Below are 27,732 nucleotides of genomic sequence, written 5' to 3' on the forward strand. Positions count from 1 at the left end.
AGATCATTATATATAAACATGCAACTTTGATTTACTCTTCAAACATGAAGAGAAATATATGAACAAATATAGTACAAAAGTTATTATATAAATTGTACATATTTTTATTTCAAACATTTTAAAATTTAACTGGAGATATACATTATTCTTTCTAGTTGAGCATGCTTGCTGGTTATGCATGCATGGAATTGGAACAGAAATAGGTATAATTAGGTCAACAAAACATCTATTATGTAACTGCCTATACATATCATACTGCTCAAGCAAGCAAATCTGTTGTGTAAGACAAAGTTAGTAGACAAGCAAATCTGTTGTGTAAGACAAAGTTAGTAGGCAAGCAAATCTGTTGTGTAAGACAAAGTTAATAGGCAAGCACATCTGTTGTGTAAGACAAAGTTAATAGGCAAGCAAATCTGTTGTGTAAGACAAAGTTAATAGGCAAGCAAATATGTTGTGTAAGACAAAGTTAATAGGCAAGCACATCTGTTGTGTAAGACAAAGTTAATAGGCAAGCAAATCTGTTGTGTAAGACAAAGTTAATAGGCAAGCAAATCTGTTGTGTAAGACAAAGTTAATAGGCAAGCAAATCTGTTGTATAAGACAAAGTTAGTAGGCAAGCAAATCTGTTGTGTAAGACAAAGTTAATAGGCAAGCAAATCTGTTGTGTATGACAAAGTTAATAGGCAAGCAAATCTGTTGTATAAGACAAAGTTAACTGGCAAGCAAATCTGTTGTGTAAGACAAAGTTAATAGGCAAGCAAATCTGTTGTATAAGACAAAGTTAACTGGCAAGCAAATCTGTTGTGTAAGACAAAGTTAATAGGCAAGCAAATCTGTTGTGTAAGACAAAGTTAATAGGCAAGCACATCTGTTGTGTAAGACAAAGTTAATAGGCAAGCATATCTGTTGTGTAAGACAAAGTTAATAGGCAAGCAAATCTGTTGTATAAGACAAAGTTAATAGGCAAGCAAATCTGTTGTGTAAGACAAAGTTAATAGGCAAATCTGTTGTGTAAGACAAAGTTAATAGGCAAGCAAATCTGTTGTGTAAGGCAAAGTTAATAGGCAAGCAAATCTGTTGTGTAAGACAAAGTTAATAGGCAAGCAAATCTGTTGTGTAAGACAAATTTAATAGGCAAGCAAATCTGTTGTGTAAGACAAAGTTAATAGGCAAGCAAATCTGTTGAGACAAAGTTAATAGGCAAGCAAATCTGTTGTATAAGACACAGTTAACTGGCAAGCAAATCTGTTGTGTAAGACAAAGTTAATAGGCAAGCAAATCTGTTGTATAAGACTAAGTTAATAGGCAAGCAAATCTGTTGTGTAAGACAAAGTTAATAGGCAAGCAAATCTGTTGTGTAAGACAAAGTTAATAGGCAAGCAAATCTGTTGTGAGACAAAGTTAATAGGCAAGCAAATCTGTTGTATAAGACAAAGTTAACTGGCAAGCAAATCTGTTGTGTAAGACAAAGTTAATAGGCAAGCAAATCTGTTGTGTAATACAAAGTTAATAGGCAAGCAAATCTGTTGTGTAAGACAAAGTTAATAGGCAAGCATATCTGTTGTGTAAGACAAAATAATAGGAAAGTAAATATGTTGTGTAAGACAAAGTTAATAGGCAAACAAATCTGTTGCATAAGACAATGTTAATAGGCAAGCAAATCTGTTGTATAAGACAAAGTTAACTGGCAAACAAATCTTGTTGTGTAAGACCAAGTTAATAGGCAAGCAAATCTGTTGTGTAAGACAAAGTTAATAGGCAAACAAATCTGATGTCTAAGATAATGTTCATAAACATACAAATCTTTTCTATTTGTTTTCAATTGTATAATATGCCGTATTTGTCATGGGTGTATTATGTCCTATTGTAGATGCTTGTTTGTCATACTTGCATTTTTGATTGTCCTACTGTTTACTGTTTGCCATACCGTACTATGTGTTTTCAATTGTCCTACTATTTACTGTTTGCCATACTATGTGTTTTTGATTGTCCTACTGTTTACTGTTTGCCATACTGTGTTTTTGATTGTACTACTGTATACTGTTTGTCATAGTATGTGTTTTCAATTGTCCTACTGTTTACTGTTTGCCATACTATGTGTTTTCGATTGTCCTACTATTTACTGTTTGCCATACTATGTGTTTTTGATTGTCCTACTGTTTACTGTTTGCCATACTGTGTGTTATTGATTGTACTACTGTATACTGTTTGTCATACTATGTGTTTTCGATTGTCCTACTATTTACTGTTTGCCATACTATGTGTTTTTGATTGTCCTACTGTTTACTGTTTGCCATACTGTGTGTTATTGATTGTACTACTGTATACTGTTTGTCATACTATGTGTTTTCAATTGTCCTACTATTTACTGTTTGCCATACTATGTGTTTTCGATTGTCCTACTATTTACTGTTTGCCATACTATGTGTTTTTGATTGTCCTACTGTTTACTGTTTGCCATACTATGTGTTTTTGATTGTCCTACTGTATACTGTTTGCCATACTATGTGTTTTTGATTGTACTACTGTTTACTGTTTGTCATACTATGTGTTTTCAATTGTCCTACTGTTTACTGTTTGCCATACTATGTGTTTTTGATTGTCCTGCTGTATACTGTTTGCCATGCTATGTGTTTTTGATTGTCCTACTGTTTACTGTTTGCCATACTACACCGCTCCCTCGATATCTCGCGCCCGGATAACTCGCAATCCTGCTTATAATGCAGTGTCCGTCTTGGCTCCCGATTTTTTCCAGAGAAAATGTATTTAAAATATCTTTAAAATATGCTGAACATGAAAAAATTATGATAAGAATTGAAAAATTAAACCTTGATACATTGCTCGTTTTATCATCAAAAATGGTGATTAATGCCCATAAAAATATAATCCATATTTTGAAATTTGCAAGTTCTAAAGAAGAATTAATTTCAGAGATCTCGAAAATGCTTAATTACGCGTATTTGGACACCAGTTTTTGATCTGGGACGCAGAAAATCACTGAGGCAGGAGTCCTCTGTACGCATGTAATAGGTGTGCGGGAAAATTCAAAGATTTGCTGGTCCTGTTTCAGCCACCTGCTTTGTGGGAAAATGTGTTGATCAGTTAACTGTGCTGATATTTACAATGACAGAATTCAGTGACTGAAAGACTCTTTGATTTACTGTTGCCATTTTATAAGAGTACATTAAAAAAACAAAAAAAGAACATGATGCAACAGCTAGGCGGCTAGTTCAAAGGCTTTGACTGGCGGCCGAGTGAGAAAATTTACTGATAATTAGTGATTGAATTCAGAGGCAGAAAGACCCAGTTTTAAAATCCTAGTGAGACCTCTGTTTAAAGATATCATATATTATGTAAGTTTTTATGATAAATAGTTGTCAGTATACTGTAAATAAACAGTCTGGTGAAATAGCAATCAATGAAAACTTCTGGTAAATGCTAACAGGTGGCAACAGAGAATGAAATAAACACCAATTAAACGTCTTCCTGTGTGAAAGTCACGTTCTAATCCTTTAATTCCGTTTCAGTGGAAACATTATAATCACAACATATTCTGTTCATTGAAAACATGAAAAGAGTCAATCGATTGTCACATCGAAACCCGTGAGTACTTCTGTGAGAACCTAATTACATGTACATGCCGGCTTTGTTTTGATCAACAACTTGGGGAAGTGTTTGTTGCATTAAAAAAAAATCGATTACAAGAGACCTCGGGTGCTGGATTAAGGGTCTTGGAGCTGCCTTTGACATAAAGCAAAACAGTAACAGAGACAACGACGATGATAGTGACTTCGAATGTTTCAGTGAAACTGATGTCATTAATGCCGAGGCTGTTTGGGAGAAATTCATACAGACTCATGGTCCGGAGATGGGCGTTTCTCTTGATGATATGGAGGAGTGGATTTGTGCTGACAATGATTGCCCCACAGCTGAATACATGTCAGATGAAACTATAATTATTTCTATAGTGAACAGATTTGCAGCAGAAGACGATTTTAACTGGAGTAACACAAGTGTTGAAAGTGATGCAGACGCAGATGTTGCACCCCCCACCCCTCTGCACAGGAAGCAATCAAATATTTTGATATTGCCATAAGATGGCTGGAGACCCAAAATGTTGACTATGTAAAGCTCATGCAGTTGAGAAATCTGAGGGATTTTGCTCGGTGGCAGAGAAACCAAGGAGTAACACACACACAAAAATTAACTGATTTTTTCAAAAAGTGAATTGATATTTGTCAAGCATGGCACAAACGGCAAGTATTAACTTGTTCTAATTTACGTTATTTTAAATTTGTAGACCAATTAAATATGTTAGTACTGATTAACCCTTGTTTTTGGGGTTTTTTTCCATTTTACTTCTATCGCATTCAAATCTATCTATCTATCGTTCGATCAACACTGTTTCTCGAAAAGAATCGATCTTTTGTATATAAAAAAAACTGTCTAATTTGGATTAAACAATAAAACTAGAATGTATCCAAATCAACATAAAAATTAGTGACGTAGTACACAATGTGTGAAGTGGTACACATGTTAAGCGAACGGAAACCATGTGGATTAATGTTTTTGATGATCGCCTCAATATACTGTAATTTATCCTGAAATTAATGTTGTCCTATGAGGAAATAATAAAGTACACCGTTATGAAGAGATATTTATTAACAGTTAATCTCAGAACGATTATGAAGTGAGTATTCAACAGTATAATCTGCCTACCCACCCCCTTATTTTTCCGTTATGTCGTCAATCACTTTATTGGTTTTGGGCTTATTTTATAGGTCCCTCGATAACTCGTGCCTCACTTACAGTGTGGTCGATGTTTCTGGACATGCGCAAATTATCGAGGGAGTGGTGTATGTGTTTTTGATTGTCCTACTGTTTACTGTTTGCCATACTATGTGTTTTCAATTGTCCTACTGTTTACTGTTTGCCATACTGTGTGTTTTCGATTGTCCTACTGTTTACTGTTTACCATACTATGTGTTTTCGATTGTCCTACTGTTAATGTTTGCCGTACTATGTGTTTTTGATTGTCCTACTGTTTACTGTTTGGCATACTATGTGTTTTTGATTGTCCTACTGTTTACTGTTTGCCATACTATGTGTTTTTGATTGTCCTACTGTTTACTGTTTGCCATTCTATGTGTTTTTGATTGTCCCACTGTTTACTGTTTGCCATACTGTGTGTTTTTGATTGTCCTACTGTTTACTGTTTAGCATACTATGTGTTTTCGATTGTCCTACTGTTTACTGTTTGCCATACTATGTGTTCTTGATTGTCCCACTGTTTACTGTTTGCCATACTATGTGTTTTTGATTGTCCTACTGTTTACTGTTTGCCATACTATGTGTTTTTGATTGTCCCACTGTTTACTGTTTGCCATATTATGTGTTTTTGATTGTCCTACTGTTTACTGTTTGCCATACTATGTGTTTTTGATTGTCCTACTGTTTACTGTTTGCCATACTATGTGTTTTTGATTGTCCTACTGTTTACTGTTTGCCATACTATGTGTTTTTGATTGTCCCACTGTTTACTGTTTGCCATATTATGTGTTTTTGATTGTCCTACTGTTTACTGTTTGCCATACTATGTGTTTTTGATTGTCCTACTGTATACTGTTTGCCATACTATGTGTTTTCGATTGTACTACTGTTTACTGTTGTTTGGCAGACCAAGATAGACTGAATGAAATTTCTTTCCAAGGACTTTGTGTGTGCAATTTAAATGCCACTTACCCTGAGACTGAATATCAAATTTGGAGCAATTTGATGCCATGAAAACATGAGGATTCTTTCCAAGATTATCGATAATCAGCCTTCCGATGCCAACTCCCATTTCTCCATAGAATACTGTACCAGGACCACCAGCACCACCTGAAAACAGGCCAAAAAAACCAGTGTAATGGAATATTAACCACTCATAATATCTGCATTGATGTATTTGGTGTGCACAAAAACCTTTTTGGTGATTATTTATTTAACTGTGCTTAAGAATTATCCAATGCCCACATTTAGTATATTTGTGGGAAATCTGGTTATTCAATGAAACCAAGTGCTGCCAATTTTGTATAAAAAAGCATGAGACAAAATATTTTAAAATGATGTTAGGCATATCTGTAATTATTTTACATGGCTATGACAGATGTGTCTTGTTCACTTCTGTAATTGATATGCATTGCTGTCTAAATTACGAACATCTGAAAAGTCTTTGCCAATTCAAGCAAGATTTACATATAAACCCCAAAGCAGACAGAAAATGTCAGAGTCTAAACAATATTCCAAATATCATATAAATGGCACAAAACTAATTTTTTCATTAAAACATGCAGATGGTCATGCATTCCAAACTTAATTTGCCATCAATCAGTTTATGTGTAACAGTGCTAGAGTTTTCTTTGTTTAATGGACAGAGCTACAGACTAACTAGGGCAAATTAAGATGCCCCACCCAGAGTAGCTGCCAAGGGCTATACTAAATCTAGATGAGTAACAATTACCTATCTCATATAAATCAACGTTAAAACCACAGCTTCTTTGACAATGAATAAAAATGTTTCAAATACATGTATATTAACTATTAAACAATTAAAATAATCATTGATTGTTTTTAAATAATTCAGACAGGATCCTTCATGTGATACGATTCATGCCGACTTTTCTTTAGATCTTACAATACTAGTAATTTCTACTCTGCTCTGCACGTCCATTATCACCTTTGGGATACCTATAGATCAGAAACAAATAAAACAATTTTCCTGTCTTTTCCAGAAATTCACACCGACCAAACCAACCAAGAGATGCTTATTTCATAATATAATATATGGAGGAAAAGATACAGTATTCTTGTGCTTACCATAACCCACACCGGCTATGGAACTATTTATATTAACATTTCAGTGCAATATGGAACTATTTATATTAACATTTCAGCGCAATATGGAACTATTTATATTAACATTTTAGCGCAATATGGAACTATTTATATTAACATTTCAATGCAATATGGAACTATTTATATTAACATTTCAGCGCAATATGGAACTATTTATATTAACATTTCAGCGCAATATGGAACTATTTATATTAACATTTCAGCGCAATATGGAACTATTTACATTAACATTTCAGAGCAATATGGAACTACTTATATTAACATTTCAGCGCAATATGGAACTATTTATATTAACATTTTAGCGCAATATGGAACTATTTATATTAACATTTTAGCGCAATATGGAACTATTTATATTAACATTTCAGTGCAATATGGAACTATTTATATTAACATTTCAGTGCAATATGGAACTATTTATATTAACATTTCAGCGCAATATGGAACTATTTATATTAACATTTCAGTGCAATATGGAACTATTTATATTAACATTTCAGTGCAATATGGAACTATTTATATTAACATTTCAGTGCAATATGGAACTATTTATATTAACATTTCAGTGCAATATGGAACTACTTATATTAACATTTCAGCGCAATATGGAACTATTTACATTAACATTTTAGCGCAATATGGAACTATTTACATTAACATTTTAGCGCAATATGGAACTATTTACATTAACATTTCAGTGCAATATGGAACTACTTATATTAACATTTCAGCGTAATATGGAACTATTTATATTAACATTTTAGCGCAATATGGAACTATTTATATTAACATTTCAGCGCAATATGGAACTATTTATATTAACATTTCAGTGCAATATGGAACTATTTATATTAACATTTTAGCGCAATATGGAACTATTTATATTAACATTTCAGTGCAATATGGAACTATTTATATTAACATTTCAGCGCAATATGGAACTATTTATATTAACATTTCAGCGCAATATGGAACTATTTATATTAACATTTCAGTGCAATATGGAACTATTTATATTAACATTTCAGTGCAATATGGAACTACTTATATTAACATTTCAGTGCAATATGGAACTACTTATATTAACATTTCAGTGCAATATGGAACTACTTATATTAACATTTCAGCGCAATATGGAACTACTTATATTAACATTTCAGCGCAATATGGAACTATTTACATTAACATTTTAGCGCAATATGGAACTATTTACATTAACATTTCAGTGCAATATGGAACTACTTACATTAACATTTCAGTGCAATATGGAACTACTTATATTAACATTTCAGCGTAATATGGAACTATTTATATTAACATTTTAGTGCAATATGGAACTATTTATATTAACATTTCAGTGCAATATGGAACTACTTATATTAACATTTCAGCGTAATATGGAACTATTTACATTAACATTTCAGTGCAATATGGAACTACTTATATTAACATTTCAGTGCAATATGGAACTATTTATATTAACATTTCAGTGCAATATGGAACTATTTATATTAACATTTCAGTGCAATAAGTGCAAAAGAACTCGAGGTCCAGACATGCTTATGCAAAATGGCAGATAGAGACACACTGAGACCCCTGGATTAGCCTATACTATGAAGAAAGAAAGAAAAAAATCAATCTTTGGTAATACATTTAATTTTATCCAAAATCAAAATGTAGAGAATCTATTCAAATTTGACTGCTTAGCAACTTTACAACAGTTTTGTTGACAGGTGAGTTCGTTAAACACAAATTCATGTTATTCATTGATCTTGAGTGATCTTCTTTTGATATAAATCATGTATTAGAATTGATAATATAAAATCTGCTTGCCCAAGAATTATCAAAACCACTTTTCATTGGTGATTTATTGACAAAACATCATCCGCTCTTTTTGAAAGATTTAAAAAATAGTGACAGACATTCTTCCTCTCGTTATAGTGTATTTGCTATAAAATAAAATGTTAGAGGGGGCTAAGATAAAAACGGTTATTTATTGCCTTTACAACTAAACCCTGATGAGATTATTTGGAGTGTATGACAACTAATGTCATACTAGGTTGGAGATCAGCTTTGATTTTGGGTACATTTAATTTAATTCAAAGCTACTTAGTTGTTTGTTGAGCAAAGTGAAACTGAAATGTATCACAGGACAGCAATATTACTTCGCATTAACTCATTTGCTAATTTACTGGTAGAATATCATGTCATATTAACCTTGCCACCAGGAGGCATTTGGGTCATCTGACTGGTGAAATCATACTGGCTAAACTAAAGCTGGACTGGATACCGGTCGATAGGGTCACAGATTACTCACTCTGACCTTTTTTGGTCCATTATGTAGTCATATCCTATTATTCTAATTTTATGACAGTGACCATTCAATATCAGATGTGGGTCGATCTTAGTGGATAATGTCACATCATGCACACCGGATTGCAGGACACACAGAGTGCATGAAGGAGCATAGTGATTGATCCATATCATATATGGCCATGTCCACATCAGCAGATGACGCCACTTCACGCATGTCACCTTGTAAGACGTACAGAGTCAATCAAAGAAAAGATCATTCAATGCAATAAAAGCAAAAGTTACTTATTAAAAGGTCTATATCATTGGGTATAAACTGGTTAAGTGCCAGGGCCTGGAGTTGATATTTTCTGATAGGCTCCAATTATCTCAATTGTCCATAAATACATTTCTCAAGCGTTAGTCCATGGAGCGAGTGAGTTGCAAGAGTATAACAGTACCATTCTCCACTACACTGCTTACGCTTTGACTAATGAACCACATGCAAGGTTGATACTAGAATGTATCAAAACCATTAAACTATTATTTTCTAATAAATGGCTCTTTAGATAAACATTTTATAAGAGATATTCATTGTAACTCAAGACATTGCAAATAGCCATTGATGTCAGTAATCCAGGTGTCATTATTTTCCTTTTCAGTGAGCTATCACACATCTTTTTGAGTTAGATCACAGGTGCTCTGCACGATTTCGATGTAAAAAAAAAGCAATAATCTGAAGGGAAAAAAATCTTACCAAGTGATAAAATTACCTCAGATTACCCCCATGACCCGCTATGACGTAGGTCCCTGTATATCATGCTATAAAAGAGACAAGGAAAGTAACTTCCATAAACTACAGTCCATGTTTGACCCTTAAAAAGCTTAAAAATTTGGTCAACTAAACGGGTTTTTTCTTCACAAGTAGTCTTGCTAAATCCTTCACTAATTTTCATGTTTTGTTATGAGCTATCTCAAATAATGTTCAGTTTTTAGCTTATGTGTTTCATTTAATTAAATCAAGACCGAATTGTGTATATTTAACATTGATATATATTGAGAAGCAGCGTCTTGTGTATTATGTTAACTTGTAGATGTCTTAAAATATCACTCCCTTCTTGTTTGTCCTTCAGCATCTGAGGAAACACCTGTGTGAGGTTGTCTTGAGGTCGATGTTTCCCCTATTTTTCAAGTACCTCAAGAGAGCAGTCATTGTCAATTGAAGAGTTCTTAAATGAGCAAATACCACAAATAATTTCTTCCAATCAGCTAGCTGATGGCCACACATTAACGAGACATTGACTGTGAGAATATTCTGAGAATTCCATTTTAAGAAACTAACCCATTTGCCATACGATCTGTGAATACAGCACATTGTGACATCTGCTCCGAGAAAATAACTAATTACTTGGTTTGAGATTTATCTTCCCAATGGCGAGTCTCCATAATCAAACAAATAACTACTAACATCAAACAAAGCTATGAACAGATACGTAAATACAAAAAACATTTATCTTATGTTTGTTACCATAGTTTTACACAGTTGCTACTAAATTAGCTGGTATATTAGTACTTTAACTTTTCTTGAAGCTGCTAAATAATGTTGTGACAATATTAATAATGTTCTACTAAAATTATAATATAATCTAATTTGATCACGCTTCTTGCTATGTAGCTATAAGTATGTTCCACACTGTCAGATAAATGTGAGCAAATTTAGTCACACGATAAATCTAAATTAGTTTGCTTTCAGTAGTTTGCTTAAACTCATGAGTGGTTTATGATAATACATACAGTTGACTCATGAATTCATTATATTTAAAGATTATGATGCATTCATCGTTGATCTAGATTCTAGCATCGCAAGACAAGGTGATGTTAAAATAGATTTAATATGGATAATCTCTCACCCATTATCTACTTGCACTGGTGCACATTTCTCATTATAAACATACATGTAAATTAATGCACTTTAATTTAAAAAAGATTCGCTTCGATGAAATCCAAGGTTGTTGCACAATATGTGACATTAAGAAAATGAATTTGTGCACATTTTAAATCCGCTCAAGGGAGCTTACACCCAGAGCCAGTGGATCGTGTGTTTGGACCAAACTTAATGCATCAAAGCCGTTGAGAAAAGTACCCTAGCATCAGCTGATTTGAAGAGCTTTGTATGTGGTTAAACTAAAAGAGCTTTGTATGTGGTTAAACTAAAAGAGCTTTGTATGTGGTTAAACTAAAAGAGCTTTGTATGTGGTTAAACTATTCAAACTAAAAACAAGTCATATTCATTGCTGACATTAATGAATTACACACACATACACTGACATAAAATTTGACAACAATGCAATTAAAAACAGTTCAATAACATTTCGAGCTAATCAAGCTCTTTGTCATCAAAACAACTTACGTCTACCAAGCACATACTGAACACAAGAGTCAAGGGATAACCCGGCCTACTACATGTTTGAATGACAAAAGGAATCTATAAATAAGAGTTAAATAATGAAAATTAGGGGGAAACAACTGAAAAATGGTCATAAAATATTATTTTGTATAATTTACCATACAAAATTTCCTTTCCTAACAGTTTGTTAGGTTTCGATCTCCACTTGTTGAATTATTATTATTATTATTATTATTATTAAATCTTGTTTGTAATGTACCCCTTGACACACTGCAAGGTAAAAATGACATATGCTCATTTGCAACAGTTATAAAACACCTTATTTATATTTTATAAAGAAAAAAACAGCCTTCCTTTCATTGGATACATTCTTAAGAATAGAAAGAAATTTTAATATTGTTTTTTAGAAAATAATAATAATAATAATAATAATAATAATAGCCAGCTAGCAGTAGTAGTTTTTTTTGGTAAAATCTCTGGGGGCAGAATTGAATGAGTCTTACCTGTGGAAATAGAACTGCAATCTCCAGTCGGAGGACTCTGTCCATTATCTGGAGAGAAAAGCAAGTGAAAAATATATACAGATGTTAGGCAGGATTGTAAACCATTTAATTCATTCTCAACTACCATTAATATCCTTAAATTTGGTACGATTCATATTTCCTTCAAATTTTAAATACAAGACATGGAGAAAAAAAGCCATAACCAAGTATCTGAGAAGTTTTATATGGTCTTCAGTGCTTCAAAAGATTCTTGGATATTTAAATTATTTGATTTTGCGCTCACTATTTAAAATCTGCATTTTACTAAGTGCACACAATTTTTAACTTTATGTATCATAAATATTAATAATTCTTACTCCGCACATCTGCCCACTTTTTTTATTGATGAACATGAGTTTGTACGTGATTCAAGATGAGAAATGTGTGGCTCTAGACCACATAGCTTTATAATAAGAAGAAATTACAAAATGTTAATGAAAGCTATAGCATGCGAAGCTAACAACTTACAAGCATCATAGCCATAGAACCTGATGGCCATACTGGCTATTGAGCCAGTGTAGTTCATGGGGATCACTCTGAGTCGGGAAGTGTAAACAGGCCTTGGAAAATTCCTCCTCACAATGCCATTGTTATTTGTGTTTCCAAGAAATGCTCCAGCTGCCTTGGTCAGGGAAATCTACAATCAATCAATAAACCAACCAAAAATCTAATTAAAAATATACAAGTATATATATATATTTTATTATCAATCTTACTCACAGTCAGGTTAAAGAAATCAGGTGAATGCATTTAAGGCATTTGGAAACAAGCAACCACTTATTTTCTCTGAGAGATTAAATCGGAGTTCACCTGGATTTTTGTTGACTGGTTGATTTTTAAGGATATATTCACTATATTTGAATCTACATTATATCGAGGAAAACAGAATAATGTGCCTTTTCTAAGGACACACTGAAGCTACCAACATTGTATGGTTTGTGCAGGATTACATGTCCGACACTCTTCCATCTGTGCTAGTACAGCTATTGCTTAAAATAAAAATTGGACCATGTGCATACTGACGACTTAAAATAAATACACTGCAAAGAGTAAATGCATTAAGATAAAGGTGAGTGAAATCAAATAATGAAACGGGACTAGTATGCCTTCAAGAGAAGTTGAATGAATTTATGTTCATACAGATAAAGCATATCCTAAATACGAAACAATATTTGAAAGAAATCTGTGGTATATATTCCTAATACGCTTGATGTAAGGGAAGTAACTTTTCTGAGAAAAGCTACGTTATAACATGGACTGTTTTGGTCCATAGACCAAATGCTACACATGAGAAGATCAACAAAGTACTATAACCAGATTCACCATATATATCAGTTTTTTTTTGATGTATAGCAGAACTGTTATGACACTCTTCTTAGACTCATCGCAAGTCAAGGTGGTAATAAGCTACGCACCTTAATTACCCATGGCCGCCTGTGCTGAGATTTCCTGGTATCTGATGAACATGCATAAACTTACTTAACTAGTCACTGTGACCCAATGCTGTTTGAATGAGCCAATCTATATATTTTTCTCTTGAAAACGCAGTCATTTATCCATCGATAAAATATGTACTTTTATTAATGTGTGTTTTAAATGGTAACATTGAGTGTTACACAGAGTTGTTTACAACCTAATTTTTTTATGCTATTTTGTAATTTTATGACAGAAAGACCGATAGGGATTATCCAGATATAAAGTGTGCATATTAGCTTCAAAATACAAATGTCCAAAGTTAATAAATTTCTGACAACAAAATTAGCAGCGATGCTTTTTGAACATATATGCATTTGTCCCTACATCACATATACAAATTTTAGCCCTATAAGCTTCCATGAAATGGGACCCTGCAAACAAAATGACCAGACCAGGTTATACTTTCATAGTTCAAACGCCTATTATTATGTGTATCTATATTGTGTGCTTCATTTTTTGTCCATGATTGTAGATTGTAATTGTCATTTTTGTGAGCAACATATTGCATAGCTAATTGTTGTCTGTGAATGTAAATTATATTTTAAGATAATTATCACTTACAGGTAAACAAGTTTACTTGGATTTGAGTTCAATACATTGCTTTTCCCCTTGGAAATTTGTGGTCTACCTGATATTTGTCAGGTCAATTTGCTAAAATTTAAGTAACAGACCTGACCTTGTGTACAGCTTAAGTCGTTCTGGAAATGAACTTTTGACCCTCATCTTTGTCCTCTTATTGTCTCTTAGGTGTTTACATCAGAATTATTCATTCCTATCTTAAGATCTTTATCGGTCATTTAGTTGTGTTCAGTATTTATTTATTTAAATTTATCATTTGAGTTACCAAGTGCTCATCGATACTTTTGACATAAATTACTATTTTGGGGATTATTGTGAATTCAATTAAAGACATTCACAATTATATCAATGTGATACATCAAGGCTGTTAGCACATAGACACCTTCCAGGCTACTGGTAAATCAGCACAGTCAAGAATAAAATTCATTTGGAACACCACTGGAATTCATTTGGAAAATTATACTTTTGGACTAGTGAAAGAACTTTTAGGACTATTTGGGATTTAATTCACAAGTCTTTAAGTTCGTTTTATAAATTTTCACTTTGTATTCTATCGTTTCATAAATTTTCACTTTGTATTCTAAGGAATTAAATTGTATGTTCAATTTTACTAAACTTGTTGGTTTTCACTCATTTTTGTTACTTAGTTTAAGACCATATTGCCAGAACACTATACCTTTGCTCCCATATATTCTATTAAAGTTTTATTTGGTCGTATTGTTATAAACATGTGTTTAACATACCCACACCGATTTCAAATTGGATAATTCGATTTCCGTCAAGGTTATGGAGGAGTCGAGTACGTAGCTATTATTTTGAATGCCATATCTTTTTTTTTTTGTTTTATGCAATGGGTATGAATAAACATTCCAGTCTCAGCAATATTACCGTGAATTCACTATACTCAGTGGAGTTTCCGTTTTCATCATTTTTGGGTTGTTCTAAAACCATACATATAAATACACCAAGAACGACGATCATCGTGTATAATCATTGTGTTTTTTCCCAATCCAAGAACGTAAGTACCAACAAAAAGAAATAATATATTTTTCCAAAACCAGAACAATTTAAACCGACGAAAATAAACTACTTTACAGTAACTGACAATTACAGGTATTATCCTAGTCCTACATGTAAGACATAGCACATTATCCCAGTTCCGAATCACGATGCCTTCTGATGTTTGGATTACCGTATTGTTCATGTATACAGGGGTGAGCAAACTACGGCCCGCCGCCGCATGCGACCCGCCAAGAGTTTTCATGCGGCCTAGGAACCAGTCATCATTCGCACTGACTCTGTTTACGTTACTGTTTATCAGGTAAATGTGCTTCTTTTGAAGTTTAAGTTTCAAATATTAACAACATATTAACAACTGAAAATTAATTAGATGTTATTTAGAAAATCCTTTTGTTTTTGCTATTTCAAATATTAATTACTTTACTTAATGAACTATGCGGCCCGCGTGTAAATTTGCGTATGCGGCACTTGCACTGGAAAGTTTGCCCACCTCTGAATGTATAATGTATTTTCATCGGCATAGACCTAGATCCGCCGTAGGCCTGCCTATTATTGTCTTCGCTGACTGAAATAAGATGAGATTTATTTACGTGTAAATAAGATACAACACATTTCACTGTGTTGTATGCTTATTTAAATTACCCAAGCATTTGTGGTGGTGTTGTAATATTCAGTGGTGTAGCTTGTTACGTAATAGGGCCCACTGGGATCTCCTCGTGTCTCTATGGCCGTCACATACAGGTTGTTGCTCAGGCGCGCTTCAAGCCAGGGAAATTTGTCTGTGGTACTGGAACGCCAAGATCTGGTGGTACTGTAGTCTAAATTACCATAGGTTGCACTAAAACTGGTATTATAAGAACTGCTGGAGAACATGCTCTGAATGGCCAGGTGTGATTCAGATGATCCTAAATAATAATAATAACAACAACAACAGTGTGATTACTTGACCACTCTGCAACGTGTTTCCTGAAAGCTCATATCATTCTAATACAAATGTAATACAAATTTTATACCAGTGTAATGTCGTCCTATTCCCTTTGTGGCATCTCATTTCTGAATAAATACGATGCATGTTAGAATTTAAACTTAAATTTATGAGGAAAAAAACAAAAATCAAATTTGGTCTTGGTCGGGCTGTTTTTCTACCTAAAAACAAATGGAAGATTGTTTACATTACATGATTAATATGATAGTTTGTTTACCAAGGTAGTGATCGCCTAATTAAAATATTGGTTAATCAAATAACGTATGTGCTAGATATCTGACAAAAATAATTTGATGAACAAGACTGCAGACTGGCAGTGGTAAAAAAAACCACCTCAACTTCCAGTACTACTTATGGTATACTTTATATTAGTGGCCGACCATATGTACTCAATTATAAGTCGAGCCTAACTGCTGATACAACATAGACCTTGATCTGTATAATGCGCTACCAGATCAGGTTCTCTGTTGTTTCTTCAACTTATTACTCTTAACAAATTGCATATGCCCACATTTGCCAGCGTATGTTGCTACGTCAGATCCGGGTTTATGCAGTATACAGTTAGATCTGTAATATATATAAGTGCATACGGACGGTATATCAAACTACCAAACATTTGGTTCATTACAGTTTCCTGTCAAGATAAGACTTATCCCAGAAAGATTTTAAAACAATGCTGGATAATGAAATTTAAATGAGTTCTCGTGTAATAGGTAATATGGATGACGTAGTACATAAATGAATAAATACTCTTTGCAACGACTTACTGTTTTTTAGTCGGCTAGCTTTGAAATGTAAAAATCGTGTATCGGACAACTATTAGCAAAGAATGAAAGTAGAAAAAAATTGTATTTAGATAATATGCTTGTATATGAAGTCATAGTTTATTGACACCATTTATAAAAATCATCACCGGTTACCGATGTCCAAGTTCAGTTACAATGGCATATATTTTCGTTTTCCTGTTCCACTTTTGCCGTGTTGCTAACTATATTATACAGGTCATGTAGGCGTTCAACATAGATTATTTCAGTAATGAGTGTCATTTTTAAGAATTTTATTATACTAAGCTTTAAATGGCAATTATTCACTTTATTCTGATCCTCCCATGCTCATGTTCCTTTCCAAAGTCATTAATTACACTCCACGCGAAATACATATGGCTAAGTACGTGGACATATTTGGATGAGATAAACCTAAAGGTGTGATCTGGTACAATCCGGATTGAATGTTGCGTACTGTGATGTCACAGTGAACGCTATGCATAATGATAAACAAATTCGTATCCTACTATATTGTGACGATTAGACCCGACGTGCTCTTTTTTGACCCAGTTTAGTACATGGCCACCATTGTAAACGTCCACAGCGACAGATAATTTTCGTCTGGAAGTTTCTTGATAACAGTTAAGTTGCATATCATTCAGTAATCAGTATTGAATCAATATTGGTTAAACAAAATTAGTATTATATTTTAAAACAACAATTTATGTTTCATTAATGTGTATGTTTAGAAAGTGAACTTCGATTGCTGTTAATTCTAAGTTTAGTCCAATTTGAGGGGTACTGGGTGGCCGAGTGGTCTAAGGCGCTCTCCTTTACAGCTAAGTGACATCGCACCTCTGTCAGCGCGTTATTGAGTCTGGCTCAGCCAGCGTGGGTATATGAGAAAGCCTGCCAGTAGTTTCTCGTGGGTCGGTGGTTCTTTCCTGGATTTCCCCGGTTCTTCCTCTACCAAATATACTGTCTGCCATGTATAGCCTATAATGTGCTGAAAATGGCATTAAACCGATAACAGCAACAACAAATTCGAGTTTTAATCATTACAGGTCCACACTCAACTGCCCACGTCCTTAGAAAGAGACCTCTGTCGCACAAGGCAATTGCATCCCTCTGTCTAAATCTTGAATAATATGTTTAATGCCAATTTGAACTTTTATCTAGCATGAAGTCGCCTGTTCATCCATAGCTTTAGTGTGAATAGTATTTTCGCCACGAGATTGCATTGCCAAGTAAGCACTTAAAGCTAAATGTCAAGGTCAATACATTTGCCTCTTGAGATTCTGACTTCCCCACTTGACCTTCGTCATATGACTAGATTTATCAGTAATCAGATACCTGGAAATATTTGTTGATTTTAATTTTGACACTTTATTCTTTGAGTATATATTATACTAAAGATACCGACAACTTATCTCACAAACTCAAGACGGTTTAGATTTCCACTGACTCTGCCTTTGCCAAAACTGGAAAACCTGATGGAAAACAGCGACTTCATATAGTGGCCACTTAACCTTGAGTCTGAGATATTGAATCTTACCACTAAACAAATGCAACTCTCAAGGCCTCAGCATTTTCAAACTTGCATGTAGCAAGTACTTTAAGAAATCAACGACGATACAATGGCATGGATCAAGAAAGAAAACCTCCCTATATCATTAGTCACCGTATGCTTATTATCTATTTGTCTATCGATCCGAATACACTGAACTTTTTCCCTGTGAGTGAAACACAGAATTACAAAAATCGAAACCAAAGAAAAATGCATTTATTCGACTTTGGTGAGTCTGCCTGTTTGTCTGTATGTATGTATGTTAGCCGAATGGTCGGCATGTATTAATCTTCCCCTACAAAAACCTAGAGATGGCACCTCTACCTCAGATGTCCATATACTTACGTTGAATCTGGATTTTTACATGTGATGTGACGTGACAGTTTTTAATTTGTCAGGACATATTTGCACACACACACACACACACACACACACACACATATATATATATATATATATATATATATATATATATATATATATATATATATATATATATCGTTTGTGTGCATGGGGGTTTACGCATGTATGTATGATAGGTCGTCTAGGATTCGTATTTCCTGTTCCCATTTAAATCCTGTTGTAAGTGACATGACCTTTAGTTAGTACTTTACAGGGTATGTGTGTCACTGAATGCATCCGATTCCTTGTAGTAGCAAGGAACAGAGGACGGGATAAAGCCGCCATACGTCTTATGATGTCGTCTGATAGAAGTACTAATATCGTGTTTGATATAATGCAAGAATAGACCTTTGTTAATCTGAATATGAAGTTTTATGAACCAATAAACCTCATAATGACCAGTATGATTGGTTTACAAGTTACATAAAACTTTGTTTTCATCAAAAAGAGGTCTTTTTTTATTATATGATTTAGAGAGAGAGAGAAAAAATGCGAAGTATTTTGCTTTAGGACTGTAAAAGTGCCATTTAAATTACTCAGCGCGCAGAATTTACCCCTTTTACATCACTAAAATATGGAGAGGGATTACCGCCATAATTCCATGCATGTATTTTCTGTTCTTCCTTAATGCATTATTGTAAATGGCTGCTTGCAATTGCTACTTTCATAATTCTTTCCATGCATATTGTATTCACTGATGTAAATTGTACGTGGCAGTTTGCAGTTGCTACTTTCATGATTCTTTCCATGCATATTGTATTCACTGATGCAAATTGTACGTGGCAATTTGCAATTGCTACTTTCATAATTCTTTCCATGCATATTGTATTCACTGATGCAAAATGTACGTGGCAGTTTGCAATTGCTACTTTCATAATTCTTTCCATGCATATTGTATTCATTGATGCAAATTGTACGTGGCAGTTTGCAAGTGCTACTTTCATAATGCATTACCGTAAATGTCTGCTTGCAAGTGGTACATTCATAGTGCTAGTAATGATTTTTTTCATTCTTCATTGATGCAAGATGTAAATGATCTACTTTCCTTCTGCGTCATTGTATCTTGCTAACTACAGAATTGATTCTGTAGTTTGTCGCATGGTAAATGATATGTAAGTTATTGCAAGTTTTGTAAATTCTGTTTATAAACTTGCTATCTCACAAGTTACACAGACTGCACCTTCTAAAATCATGATTATAATGTCGCATCAAGCACATTGCAAGTTAGCATCACGGAAATTAGAACAAAACAATGCCTTATTATGACAACAGATGGCACTGTGACACGTCAATTTCTAGCAATACGACTACTCCCCTGATCCTAGAAACAAGAGGTTATACCACTTTACGGCATGTTTGGGGCGTCTTATTTAAAATATCATTTATTACCGCATTACAGTCAGCTGATTTCTCAGAGTATTAACATTCGGAAGAGCTGGCTTGAAAGAAGCACACAACAAATTAAATGTATCAAGCTGTATACATTTAGATGTATTTACACAATGCTATATTTCCGGTGACCATTCCCACCTCATTTTTATTTGGACATTTTGTGGGTGTAATTTACCGCTGCCGCACGTTGGCAGAATGGGGTAGCCGCTTATAAGCAAGGTTTAAGGTCCTAATTTGTTTATATATTCTCATTCACAATGTTATCAATTTAGAACATGTTTATTATTTTAGAGTGTAGTGCAAATTCTGCTTTTTGGATCGGTAAAGACTTCATAAGGTTTGAGCACATTGCAGATAATTGCTCATCAAGGCCATATTTTCTCTTTCTTGTTTATTCACGAGAGAGAGAATACATCATAGAGGTGAGGATTCTGTTTATTCTCTCATCGCTATGTAATTGATTTTTTCTGTTATTCTGCAGTTTACATTGGCAGTTTAGTTAGTATATATATATATATATATATATATATATATATATATATATATATATATATAACAAGAAGTAAGGTAAATATTCAAATTATGCAGAATTCTTATATATGTATTGCATGGATGGTTATGCAATAGCCAGCAAGTATTGTCACTAGTTGTCTGTGACAAGTATCTCGTATCTCCAATTTCATTTTAAGTCTCCAATTCCAATACAATAGCAAGAGGCAAATGACTTGAAAGAAGGATATCACATACAATGTTTATACTGTAGCATAGATATATGCTACACAAATGTGAACTTATATAATTATATATAAATTCTAATAGTATGAAATACATTGGCTATATCTAGACATATAAAACAAGGCCATACAGTTATGAGATGCTTTTTTTCCACAGATCCGGAAACTACTAGCTTTTATTTTTTTAAATTGTATTCATCCATGGATGAAGCGATATTTGTAGTACAAATAAGACGGTTGATTCTAAGGTACTTAACTGATAAAATATCATAAAAATATAATATATTGAATATAAATAACGTTGCTACCGCTACCAGTAACCAGCTCAATTTGATTATATTAGTACTGGTACAATATAGTACCAAAAATGCTTGATACATACTGATATAAAATTAGTGTAGTATTAAAAAGATTAATACATTTTTACATGTATCTTCGACAGATGTGCTTGTTTTCTACTAGAAGAATAAGACCCCCCCCCCCATTTAAAAATAAAACTTTTAAAGTTTTTAGGGCTACTCACAGCTCAGGCTGTTGTAGCATAAACATCTTAATTCGTCTGTGATTTTATCATTATTTTTTATCCTCTTTAAAATAGAAGTTAATATTGTCATGACAGAAAAAATGTCAGCACAATACAACTATGCAATAAAGCAAACTAAATAAATACAAACTATATACAGCCCTGTGTTTAAATTTTCATACGAAATATTAGAGAAAAATAAATATTTAATGTAAACCGTCATTCATAAAAAACAATTGTTAGATGAATTAGTCTAAAACAAAAATAAGTAGTGAATAGGGATAGTCTAGGGTCTATGGGACTTATCATTAAAAACACCCCTGGGACAATATAGGGTCTATGTAAATTTAACATGGACAAAAATCGTGGGACAATATAGGGTCTATGGGAATTAACATGGCCAAAAACCCATGGGACTGTATAGGGTCTATGTAAATTTAACATGGCCAAAAAACCCCTGGGACTGTATAGGGTCTATGTAAAATTGAAATAGGGAGAGTCTATATTAATAAAAAAAATAAAAAACAAAATAAAAAAAGGGTAGGCAATGGAAAGGCTATCTCTTTTCGAGAAATATGGCTGGCCCTGAAAAGGGCCTTTGGGTTTATGTTAATGTATTCGTTAACATAAAGGGCACCGCATTGGTCTTCTTCTTGTCCTTAGGCTGCGTCTCACTGTTGGCCCGTAAATTAGCACTCTTTTCAGGCATCCTTGTCTTTCGACGTAGATCCTACGTATCCACAGGCTGGTGTTTGTCCTGTGGACAACGGTCCACTTGGATCTGACATACATGAACATGTCTGTCCTAAACATCATGGAAGACACAAGGGTGGATGACTCAACTGTGGTCCACATCTTGAAGCGACGAGAACAGGTGAATCAATGCACTGAACTGCGCTTATTTATAGGCAGAGGTAGGATTGAAACGGATTGAGTTCATTCACCAATCCGAACACGCGTTACAGAATTCAGTCAGCCCGCATCCAATCCGAAGAGAGCAGTCTGTGACGTCACGTAGTCTATATAGATTCGCTAGCGCTTGTGTGCAGTCAATCTATGCGACAGTGATTCAACATGACGGAAACTCAGAAAACGATCCAATGGGGTGCACCAGCAGGGGAGACCGCCCAAGGGAACCCGGACTTACTTTCAGAAGAGGTGAATTGGGATTTTGTGGATTTTCTCTCCTCGCAAGAATTTGTTCCGGAACCTTCGTTACCTTCTTCATTACCGCAAGTGGAGAATTTTAGACAGAGACAGAAAGAAGAATTGGAGAAATTTATACAACGACAAAAGGAAGCGGAACAGGCTTTTCTCCTACAGCAACAGCAACAAGAAGAAGAGGTAAGAAAAAAACAACAGCAACAACAGCAAGAAGAAGTAGCAGCAAAGAAACAAGAGGGTGAAAATCAAACGGTCACGGTACTGTTGGACATTTTAGCGGAGTTAAGAAGTCTGAAACAAATGTATCAGACTTCTTTATCACGACCGAAGAGAATACAACCTTCCCGAGCTAAACACGTCAACCCTGTGACTAAGCCTACCGTACCACCCTTAGTGATTTCAACCCAATCATTATCATCATCATCAACATTACGCAGTCCAGAAGTAGGCCTTGGCCGTGGCAAAGGCATAAGGCAGTTAAAGTTGATTGCTTAAACTCACCCCTACATCATAAAGAGAAAAAGGCCCTTTTCAGGGCCACCCACATTTCTCGAAAAGAAATACAATTTCAATTTGCCAATAACTCAAAAAAAACCCCACCCATTTTACCCTTATAGTACGTGTCTGTGTATGAGTGCGTGAGTGTACGTTCTTATTTTAAAATCAAAACTCAAAAGACTCTTACCTTATATCATTAATTTATTCTTTTATCCATTTTTTACAATCCAATTCACAATTCACAACACAACACTTTAATAAAAAGTTCATTGACTTCTTCTTTCTCCTTGTTTAGTCTCTCTGTTTTTTTAATTTCTTCACCGTCTTTTCCTCATTTTCTTCCCTTCTTCTTTTCTTCTTCTCCTGTTTCTTTGCCTCTTGTAAATAGAATTGTCTTTTTTCTTCCTCTTCTTCCTCTGAAGAATCCCTCTCTTCTTCCGAAGAATCCCTCTCTTCTTCTGAAGAATCCCTCTTTTCTTCTGACTCCTCTTGTTTCTTTTTTGGGCAATCTGGAGACCAGTGTCCTTTTTCTTTACAATAATAACAGGTATCTTGACTTTTGTCTTTTTTAGTCCCTGTTTTTGTTCTTTTTTGACGGTCTGGACACTCTGAAGACCAATGTCCTTTCTTCTGACAGATATAGCAAGTATCTTGACTTTTATCTCGAAAGGAAGGAGAGTAGTCCGTAGGCTGGTCTGAAGAGAATTTTCTAATGACCCCTCGCAAAGCTCTGACGAAACGTTCCATCTGGTTAGTCTCTTCCATCGTTGTGCTCGGTTTGAGAGTGAAATGAATAGTGAAAGGACAAGACACACACCCTTTTATATACGCTGGTCTGTTATGACTATAAAGTAGCTCATGGTGTTTGAACTTGAGTCATTTGACTTTTTGCTTTCAAGATGAAACGATCTAATTCATTCGAGAAGAAAGAAGAAGAAGAAGAAAGTAAGAGGCAGAAACGTGATCTATCGCCTCGTACCAGGGCTGAAATCTTGGCACAAATTCATGCCAGTGATTTTGAAGAGGACATGAGTGAACCAGAATTTGAAACCTCTAAACCAAGTTCACCACCCTTAGTCAACCCTGAAAAATACTATTCCATTCGAGAGACGGAAAAGCGCTCCTCTAGAAAATTTAGAACCACGGCTTACAAATACACGGTGAAGTTTAAAGATTTCAAGTCCGAAGTACCGTTAGAGAAACCAGAAGGGTTCATCACCGGAGTGTGGGATTCTCTGCTCACTGCACTCAAGCGACAATGTCAACCCAAAGAAGACGATCGCTTGAGACTTTCCATACAACACGACGGTTTGAAATCCCCTGTTTGGATCGAGTTTAGCACCCCTACAGAACTGACCGCTTCCAAAGTCATGGACAAGATTCAACACGTGCAACAATCTAATGACCAGTTTGACATCACCGATGGAAAAGCCACATTGGACATGACCCACGTCTCTCCTCCTCAAGGGACCGGACGCAAAAAGATGTTATTGGTGAACGACCTTCGCAGCATTAAGCGTAGCCTTGTCCAAATTCACAATCCTCATGACCAGATGTGTTTAGCCCGTGCCATCGTGGTGGGACGAACCTATGCCAACAAGAACGACACGGTAGAATGGAAAAGAGACTGGGAGAACATTCGACAATCGGACCGAGCCAAACAACGAAGTGAAGCAGAACTCCTGTTACGACAAGCTGGCATGTCCAAAGACACACCCTGTGGCATTCCTGAGATGCAAAAATTGCAAGATGCCCTAGCTCCACGATACACCTTGAAAGTGCACCCTCAAGAAGTGCGCGGGTCTCTGTTGTTTCGAGGGCAAGATTTTAAGGACGGAAAATACATTCATGTTTATCATCACGATGACCATTTCGATACCATTACCAGTATCACCGGATTCCTGGGATACGGTTATTACTGTGAGAAATGTGACCATGGTTATAATAATCGAGAGCAACACAAGCATTGTGGATTGAAATGCTCAGGATGTTTGGCCTCTTCACCCTGTCTGAGCGAAGAACCAGTGCCTTGTTCAACTTGTCTGCGCACGTTTGTCAGCCCTACCTGTTACCAACAACATCTGAAAACGCAAGGTTCACAGAAGAAATGTGCTTGTCAACTCCTGAGATTGTGCCCTACGTGTGAACAAGTCATATGTACCAATGCTGCCAAGGCACACGTATGTCGAGGAAAGAAAAAATGTCACATTTGTCACCACATCGTGGACTTGGAACACCAATGTTACGTGCAAAAATACCAACCCCCACCAGAGAAAGAGGACGGTCACAAGAAGAAAGGCAATTTCATCTTTTTCGATTTCGAATGCATGCAAGAAACCGGCATTCACATTCCTAATTTCTGCGTGGCTCATCGAGCGTGCGAGAAGTGCATTCAAGAACCTATCTTCAGTCATTGCCCTCACTGCAGCAAGATTCCTGGAGGGCGTGAAAAAATCTTTCGGGGACCGAACACGTTAGCCGATTTTGCCCAATGGGTCTTAGACCCCGTCGACAAGACGTGGAGCCAAGAGGACATCGAACGTTACGGAGATTGTCATCGTCATGCCACGGTGATGGCTCACAATTTCTCCGGATACGATGGACAGTTTCTTTTGAGGTACTATACGGAACAAGGCACCGAGCGTCCTAAAGTGACTTTGAACGGAGCCAAAATCATTTTCATGCAAGTGGGACAAGTGCAGTTTAAAGATTCGATGAGCTATTTGGCCATGCCTTTGAGTCGAATGCCTAAAACGTTTGGAATGACAGAAATGGCTAAAGGGTACTTTCCACACTTTTTCAATACGGAAGCCAATCAACATGCCGTTCTACCCCATTTGCCTGAGGCTCACTATTACGACCCCGACAACATGCGTACCGAACAACGAGAAGATTTCTACGCTTGGTACCAGGCTCATGCCTCGGACCCTTTCGACTTTCAGAAAGAAATGCTAAAGTATTGTCGTTCCGACGTGGACATTTTACGGCGTTGCTGTGGAAAATTTCGAGAACTGTTCATGGAACACGGAGGGGTCGATCCTTTGAAAGAAGCTTGCACCATTGCCAAAGCGTGTTCCTTAGTGTACCGCCAACGATTCATGCCTCAAAACACCGTGGCTGTCATCAGCCCTCAAACGACCAACTATGTCAAACGTCAATACTCGGTCAAAGCCCTACGTTGGTTACATTACTTGTGCGACAAGGAAGACAAGTGGATTCAGCATGCCCGCAACGGAGGGGGTGAAAAGACCATCGGAACGTATTCGGTAGATGGCTGGGACTTAGAAAACCCAAACATCGTGTACGAGTTTAACGGTTGCTTATTTCACGGATGTCCCGTCTGTTACCCTGATCGTAGCACTAAAAATCAGTTTTTACAACGAACCATGGAAGACTTGTACCAGGACACTTGTCAGCGGCGCCTAAAGTTGGAACAGGAAGGATACCAAGTGGTGGAAATGTGGGAACACGAGTACGATCACCGTATGAAAACCGATCCCGAGTTTAAACGCCTCGTGGAAAGTTACCAGTTCATGGACCCGCTAAACCCGAGGGATAGTTTGTACGGAGGAAGGACCAATGCCACCTGTTTGCTGTGCCAAGCCGACGAAGAGAAAGGAGAAGAAATCAAATACTTGGACGTGTGTTCGCTGTATCCCTACGTGTGCAAATATTGTCGCTTTCCTGTAGGGCACCCACAATTGTTAACGGAACACATCGACCTGAAAAACATTCGACAATACGAAGGCTTGATCAAGTGCAAAGTTTTGCCTCCCACGAACCTATAGCATCCCGTCTTACCTCACCATTGTCAAGGCAAACTGATGTTTCCATTGTGCCGTACTTGTGCCGAAACGTGCAACCAAGACCAGCCTTGTCATCACAGCCAGGAAGAACGGGCCTTGACGGGAACCTGGGTCAGCGTAGAATTGTTCAAAGCTTTGGACATGGGATACCAACTGTTAGAAGTGTACGAAATTTGCCACTTTCCCAAGACACAACAATACCGCAAGGGTGACCCTACTCAGAAAGGCATTTTCGCAGACTACGTGGATGCCTTTTTGAAACTGAAGCAAGAAGCCAGCGGCTATCCTTCCTGGTGTCACACTCCCGAAGACCAAATACAATTCAAAGAGAAATACTACGAACAAGAAGGCATCACTTTAGACCACATCGAGAAAAACGAAGGCAAGCGATCGTTTGCCAAAGTGATGTTAAATTGCTTGTGGGGTAAAATGGCACAACGACCGTGTTTACCCAAGACGGAATATTTGACAGAACCTTCCCGCTACTTCCAGATGATTCACGACAAAACCAAATACATGAAACACGTGGACGTCGTTCGAGAGAATTTGATCTTGGTCAATTACGAAGAAGATCTGGACTTTGTACAAGACGACCCTTTTGGAAATGTCATCATTGCGGCTTACGTGACAGCCCATGCTCGCTTAAAATTGTACGAAGCTTTAGAACTGTTAGAAGAACGCGTC

The 27,732-nt window shown here is 35.7% G+C and overlaps 2 protein-coding genes across 2 annotated transcripts in view; both read right to left on the reverse strand.

Annotated features, from left to right (window-relative positions):
• LOC149787541 (uncharacterized) overlaps positions 1-5,854 on the reverse strand; it is a 591,304-nt gene extending 585,450 nt beyond the window's left edge. The window contains exon 1 of the mRNA XM_089975575.1: positions 5,743-5,854. Coding sequence (XP_089831701.1) covers positions 5,743-5,842 — 100 coding nt within the window. The 5' untranslated portion in view covers positions 5,843-5,854. The remainder of the gene's footprint in view (positions 1-5,742) is intronic.
• A 795-nt stretch (positions 5,855-6,649) lies between these two features.
• The window catches only part of LOC149787543 (uncharacterized), a 61,251-nt gene continuing 40,168 nt past the window's right edge, over positions 6,650-27,732 (reverse strand). The window contains exons 3-6 of the mRNA XM_089975576.1: positions 15,856-16,118; positions 12,607-12,775; positions 12,100-12,147; positions 6,650-6,729 (exon numbers count right to left, since the gene is read on the reverse strand). Coding sequence (XP_089831702.1) covers positions 6,650-6,729; positions 12,100-12,147; positions 12,607-12,775; positions 15,856-16,118 — 560 coding nt within the window. The remainder of the gene's footprint in view (positions 6,730-12,099; positions 12,148-12,606; positions 12,776-15,855; positions 16,119-27,732) is intronic.

This window comes from Sinohyriopsis cumingii, chromosome 11 (assembly GCF_028554795.1).
Source record: "Sinohyriopsis cumingii isolate HCF-2022 chromosome 11, ASM2855479v2, whole genome shotgun sequence".
NCBI lineage: Eukaryota > Metazoa > Mollusca > Bivalvia > Unionida > Unionidae > Sinohyriopsis > Sinohyriopsis cumingii.